General features: G+C 36.3%; 1 protein-coding gene across 2 annotated transcripts; it reads right to left on the bottom strand.

Moving 5' to 3' along the window:
* Positions 1-637: 637 nt before the first annotated feature.
* LOC149225977 (floricaula/leafy-like protein FL1) lies at positions 638-6,821 on the bottom strand. Of its 2 annotated transcripts, XM_089377358.1 has the most exons (4): positions 6,699-6,821; positions 6,015-6,523; positions 2,407-2,819; positions 638-1,299 (listed from the first exon to the last, which is right to left on the bottom strand). In XM_089377358.1, exons 2-4 carry the CDS (start codon positions 6,490-6,492, stop codon positions 976-978), a joined length of 1,215 nt encoding a protein of 404 aa, XP_089233484.1. In that variant the 5' UTR covers positions 6,493-6,523; positions 6,699-6,821; the 3' UTR covers positions 638-975. The 2 variants fall into 2 exon arrangements, with proteins under 2 accessions (XP_089233484.1, XP_089233483.1); XM_089377357.1 differs by having other exon boundaries at positions 6,015-6,772.
* Between the last annotated feature and the right edge of the window lie 349 nt (positions 6,822-7,170).

The raw sequence follows: 7,170 nt of genomic DNA, 5'->3' as shown, positions 1-7,170 counted from the left end.
ATGACTTTAATCGATAAAGCAGAACCTTGTCATTCGTAACCAGGTGGGATCCAAGAACAAAGTTAAAACATCTGACTGTGACTATTTTATGTTGGTGGGACCGTGGGATATTCACATGCTTGGTTTTCATTTATTAATTTTTTTTCAAAATTCAAAGGGGCAACTCACAAAACAAAATCCAGTTGATATCTATAGCCTTACACATGGTCAACTATAGGGGACAAGTATAGCTCATGCCAATATGATGTCTACCGGTCATGAGGCCTTGAACTGGCTAGTTGTCTCACAAATCACAAGCATGGATATCAGAATCTTGAACTGGTTGTCTCACAAATGACAAGCATGGATATCATAATCTTCAGATCAGTCAGGAGTAATTGTATTCTTCCATTTCTTAATGACCCACCGAACTGAAAATCACCTTGGTGCTTGATGTCATGCCTCTTCAAGGTGTTTTCCTGTTCCCGTTAGTCGAATTCATGGACAATCTCTTCACAGTGTTTTTCTGTTCTCGTTGGTCGAATCCATGGACAGAATTAAAAGTCATCAAATACAAGTTGAATTTCAGAAGAAACAATAAGCCACTTTCTTTAAGAGATTAGACAATTAGGCTCTTGCTATGTAAAAGTGAGAATAATGAGTTTGAAAGAAAATAACTATGAACAGTAATGTACTGACATTTATCACAAGGAGAAACAAAGGTTTCCGCATGTTGAGTGACGGAGAAAGGAGCAGATCCATACCCAATTGCCAATACATGTACAATGTTTGAAAGAACGGCATGACACAATGCATATCAAATCTGATATGCAAGGTCACAGTGAGAACACAAATGCCCAATAATCACGGAGTTACACTTGAAGCTGAGCAGCTCAAATTACACACATTAATCTCAATGAAACTATTGGCACTCTTTGCTTCTCTCTATGTGACACAGCTGCCTAAGTTAAATTACACACATTAATCTCAATGAAACTATTGACACTCTTTGCTTCTCTCCATATGACACAGTTGTCTAAGTTTTGTGGGAACATACCAAATCTTAAGCTTTTCGTTCCTATTAAAAATGCCCTCAATATCCCAATTATTCTCTCTGGCTATGGCTACCAGGGGATAGTAACAGGCCTGGCGCCAGGCCCCAACATTTTCTCCCCTCTCCTTGTATAGTCTTCTGAGGTGATTGGATTGCTCACTGTCCAAGCAATGCAGAGCATAGCAATGAACATAATGTCGCATTTTAGGTTTGTTTATGTAGACAGCACCATTGTGCTTGGCATGACGGAACACTTGATTTGTAACCTGCAACCAGAATGATCAGTCAAGCACCCTTGATTAGAATCATGGATCCATAGAAAGAACTGTAACAGCCCATAACTTTTCTCAAGAATCACCCACTACTTCCATAAAACAAGTATTGTTTATAGATTGATGATATACTCGAAGTAATTCTTAACAGGGCAAAAGTTTTACAGCGTGCAGAGTGATTAAAATTTATTCAAGACAAAACACAGGATAACATGAAACAATTTTTCGGATCCCCTCTAGTTGAATCAAGGCATCAAATGGCTCATAATTAAAATCGGGTTTTGCAGCCCTTTATAGAAAATATAAAACCCATCAATGAGGGGTGTGAAGTCTTCAACATGAACCTTACCCAAGAACACGGGTGCTAAAACTCAAAAGGCCGGAGTTGGTAATGGGACTTGCTTTCATATTGTATCTTCCTACACTACAATCGTATGAGTGACGCCTCCAAAAGATTTGAAGAAAATTGGCTTTCTAGTTGCTTTTCTGATGTTGATCAAAATGTTCATCATATTTTTATCTCAAAACATGCAATAAGAATGAAGCTTATGATATCCAGACAAATCTACCAATGATTCTCGTGTCTGGTCACCTATCAACTATGTTCTTATCTACCCTACACACTGGTGCTGTATACTCAAGTTACTGTATATTGTTGTGAAAACGCCAAGTGGTGCCAAGAGTAAATAATTAGTCTAGACTCTAAACCCAGCTAAACCTGAGTTTCCACGTTACATATCTCAAATCCAGTCATTTGTGTGAACTCCGCATATATATACCATTCATCCTTGAGCTTTGTAATCCGGTGCATTACAGACCCTAGGTTTAGAGGGGTATGGGTTTCCGTCCATAATGCACACAATGCACCATCTAAACTTAGTCATTACACAGGCACGCAAAAACATCTCCCCCACCTCCACCATGGTGGGAGTTAATGCACCAGGATTTTTCTCGGCGCAAATATTCTCTTCAATTCAAAACAGAATTAAATTTGTTTGTGGTCTTAAAATTTCAACGATATAGTATAGTGTTCTTAATATACAGAAACACAGAACAATGCTACAGGCTGCCTTGAAGAAGTGTTTCAAGGAGATCAAGTACCTTTGTTGGGCATTTTTCTCCCTTTTCCTTGGCAATCCTTTGGACTTCTAACAAAAATTTCCCACACTGCTCGTAGAGATCAAAGAGATAATCCAGACCATTTTTTTTCCCTCTTGCCAGTTCTCCTGGTTCAGTGACAATGAAAGGATGCTCTCTAGGCCTGTCCTCCCCATCCTCTCCAGGCTCCTTGGACCGCCTCCTTTTCTGCTTGTTCGTATCAGCTTTCCTTTCATCGCTCTCACTGCTGTGCTCAGGCACTCCAATCAATCCCGAGCCACAAAACTGTGCCTGATTACTGTTCTGGAGAATCAGAGTACTGTCTTTGCAGCTGGCTATATTCATTGGGGCATGATCTGCACTTGTGCTTTCTGGGAAAATCAGTGGGTCATTTGCTCTCAGTTCCTTAGATGTTCCTACAAAACAACAAAACAAAAAGCTGGACCTGAGGATAACATTTCATGTATACTATTTTGATGTTGGACTGAATGGTTGCAGATTTCATATATAATATTCTGTTGTTGGACCGAATGGTTCCATATTCTGCTGTTGGACTGCATGGTTGTATTGTATTATGACTCAGGGATAGCATGATTTCACATATAATATTCTGCTGTTGGACTGCATGGTTGCATTTATTATGACTAAGGGATAGAATGTTGATATAAAGTAAAATAATGCTATAATCATCAATCAGAATTGACAGCCACACATAATAATCAACTTCTTCTATGATATTAACTGCAATGTGGGATTTTGTATATTCCTTTTACAATGAAAAGAATGGTGCCTACAAAGTTAGTCAGAACAAATAATGTAGTTCTATGAAAGAACATTTTGATACTCTGTGTTTGTTAATCAGAACAAATCATCTACTTTTATGAAGAAAAGTTTTGATACTCAATGCGTTTGATATTTAATAGGGTGTGAAATTACTATAAGGATATTCTAATTGTGAATTAAATAGGTAGAATTGAATTCAAATAATATATTTTTATGAAGAATATTTTTATGTTTTAAGCTTTTGATATTTAATAAAGTTTAAAATTTAAAATAGAAATATTTTTATGTTTTAAGCTTTTGATATTTAATAAAGTTTAAAATTATTTTAAAGATATTTTAATTATGAGTTTAATATATGAAATTGAATTTAGATAGAAAAATTAATAACATTTTTTTTTAATTATTTAAATTATATCTAAATAATTATAACAAGAGGTTATAGGTTTTAAACCAGAAGAGTAGAGTATGTATGTTTTAATAGATTTTAGTAGTCAAGTCGCTGTGAGGAGGTGGGATAAGTGGGGAAGTAGGTCACTTATGTCATAAATAGAAATCTTATACACCAATTGAATGTAGCCTTGCAGTAAAATTAAATTATTATTATGATTAATTTCACATAACTTCATTATTTTTAATACTTTTAACCATTTAACATTATAAATATAGAAAATTATCTACAAATTTCTAGAACTAGATTTGTAAACTAAATTTCAAAAATTAAAATATAAAACCTTAAAAACATAAATAAAAAATATTAAAATAATAATTAGCAATCTTTTGAGATTGGAAGCATTTCCGAAATATTTATATTGAAATTTTTCTCGTCAATATTTCAAATGTGGCTCATCCTCAAAACAGGAAATAAAAATCAAACTACCTAAAAAAAATTAGGCTGGACCGCTTGTCCTCAGGGCAAAGATAAAGAGTCAGACTTATCTTCAAGGCAGATAAAAAGTCCTACTACATAAAATTCTAAGCTGTATGATTTATCGTCAGGACAGAAATAAAGAATCATACATAAAATTCTACGCTGTAATAAAGAGTCAGACTAGATAAGATCTCCTTGCATTTAAAGTTTACTTTCCAAACTCTCCTCCAACATCCATGATCACAATGTTGACTTCCAACATCAAATATTCATTCGATAATACAATGTAGTCTACAGTAACTAGGTAAATAGTCTCACACAGATTTTCAAATACCATCAAACTTCTGAGCCAATCTCTTGTATTCTTTCCCAAGATATATAATAATAATATTTTATGATTTTATATTGTTTGGGTCAATTCATCATGATTATGTTGATTCTGTTACATGGCCTATATTATTTATGAAAAGCCAACTGTTTCATAAATAAATGAACCCGCAAGTAATGGAGGGGTTTCCTAATAAACTAGTCATTAAAAGACGGGAAACAGGTACCAGAAACTAAACTTCTTACCGGTTTCTTGAGAATAAAAGGTTTATCACAAATACAGTACCTCAACGTTATGTCAGTTTAAAACAATGCATTTGTTTTCCTGTTTCAATTTATCAAACCTATATTGTTGTAGAATGAAACCAAAATCACCCATTATTATACATGCTTCTTTAAATCTTATAGAACATCCTGATGAGGGCAGAGCTTTTGCCTAATGAAACAAAAGAGCGCGACCAGCCACAATCAACACTGGTATTTACAATCCTATATTGAACCCCATCAATTTCTACTCGTGTGTGAAAACTAGTGTCTGTGATGAAAATTAAACGGTCTATGATTCAAACCCAGGGCTTTGGGCTGCTCTACCATTGAGATACATGCCTATTTTATAACAGGTACTCTTACTAGTACCAAATCAAGGTGTTGATTGTCCAACATCCCTGTCAAACCCCATTTTGGATCAGGCCTCCTACCTACTGCCAAACAACTTCAACACTGAACTCTGATACCATAATGAATAGGCTAGGGAAAAACCCCAGCCGAGGAGTTTCTCCAACCTGCTGCTACATGCCCCATTCATCACAGGGGCCAGCCCATGGAGCTACATATATCTCTCAATATGGGCGATCTTACTGGTTTGATATCAAGGTGTTGATTACTATTTCAAACACCCATTGTCAAGCTACAGTTTGACTCAGGCTTCTGCAATTAACCACCGCCAATCAACCTCAACATCTGCCTCGGATGCCATGTTGAAAACTGCATGGGCTAGAATTATACCCACCTGGTGCGCTGCTCTACCATGGATGGACCTACATGCCCCTTTCATTGTGGGCATTCTTACCAGTTGGACATCAACGTGCAGATTGCTACTTCCAACATTACATGTTTGGTGAGACTAACTTGGAAGCATACTTTCCCATTATAGCGCAAAATAAGATTATAGCAGGTTATATGCAACAGAGTTGAAAATTGATACTGAAAGCTACCTACAGGCCAAGAAATTGATACTGGTAGATAATATATTCAGCAAACTTTGTGCAACCCATTGTTAAGCTACAATGTTTCAGAAACTAAATTGTCTATTCACCATTTTTTTCCAAACAATTTGTGTAGAAAGTAGTGTGATTCACAAATATTTGAGCTATAATAATGTGGGTTTTTTATACAGATTCAAAACATTGTCCAAATCATCATACCAAAGCTTTGATTCCCTAATATTTTGTTGTAAGCATGACAAATCACAAGTGTCTCGGGTATCAATCTAACTATCAGGCACCTATTTTGTGTAAGTGAATCCTACCTGTATACTGTCCACAGAATGGAATATAAGATTTATTAGTGAACGTAGACTACAATACATTTTGATTGCAGGCCACCAATGCAGACATTCAGAAAATAAAATTACCTTCAGATGCCATAGCAGCTGCAAAAGTATTCTGATCATCATGTAATATCCTCTTTCTCTCTGCCTCAGACAAGATTTCCAACCTTTGCATCTCCAAGCTATCCTGCAACCTTTTCTTCTCTGCTCTTATGGCAGATTTAATTCCATATCTCTCCCCTATAAGAAGATCCATATGATAGAGTTCTACCAGGGTCTTCATCAAATCTTCAATCTCTTCCTCTGTCATATTGACAAGGGTGTTGGCAGTGAAGCCCATCTCGGTCATCTTGGCAAGAGTTACGTATCGAACTCCATACTCTTTAAACAGATCTTCAAGGGACTTCAATTCCTTTCTCCCATTCATGGGAAGAATGACTTCCAACGGTCGTCCATGGTCCTTGTTAAAGACAGTTGTTGTTGGTGCTGCTGCTGCCGCTACAACTGGTGCTGGTCTCTGATCCCACCTAAAGAAACCTACAGGAAAGTGCTCTGCATCCATATTTTTTTCCGAAGTAGAATGCAGTGCGCTCCTACACCAAACAAAAACCACTCATAGAATTAGCACATGGGTGATAAATTCTGAGATGCCTTTCATTGATTACCGATTGAACTGCAAGATTTGAAGTTGATGGGTTACAAATTCCTCCAGATATTTAACCAGACCAAGTGGGTTCCTAGCAGTACTTGAAGAAGCAGAATGTGTACCTCCAAAAACACTTCTAGGCCCAGGGATCTCTCTACCATCCAGTGACTTTACATTAGAAAATGTAAGGCTGCTCCCATATTTAAGGCTGTCTTGTGAGTTTAATGCTTCTTAATCTAGTTTATTGGAACACCATTTTCTTCTAATCACATCACAGTAGTAGCTATCATTCAAACTTATCCAAGACTAAGTATCTGAAACCATTCCAGAACTAATGATTTGACTATACTTTGAGTTAGTGTTGTACTCAAATTATTCATTGCAAGGCCATATTTGCAGATTAAACAAAAATCTCCAGTCTGATTGCTATGTTTTATCAAATGATTTCTCAAATAATAATTCAGTGTACCCATTTGTTTTTTTACTTTAATACTTTTCATTAATGTCCTCGAGAGCAATGGCCCTGGGGTCAAAGGAACCTTATCCCAGTACCGTACGCTGTAAATACTGTAATGTTGCTTTTATGGTGTCCTA

This window comes from Pinus tabuliformis, chromosome J (assembly GCF_031772625.1).
Source record: "Pinus tabuliformis cultivar Carrire ecotype Pingquan chromosome J, CPIR1, whole genome shotgun sequence".
NCBI classification, from domain to species: domain Eukaryota; kingdom Viridiplantae; phylum Streptophyta; class Pinopsida; order Pinales; family Pinaceae; genus Pinus; species Pinus tabuliformis.
This window is presented reverse-complemented; position numbering and strand designations above follow the sequence as displayed.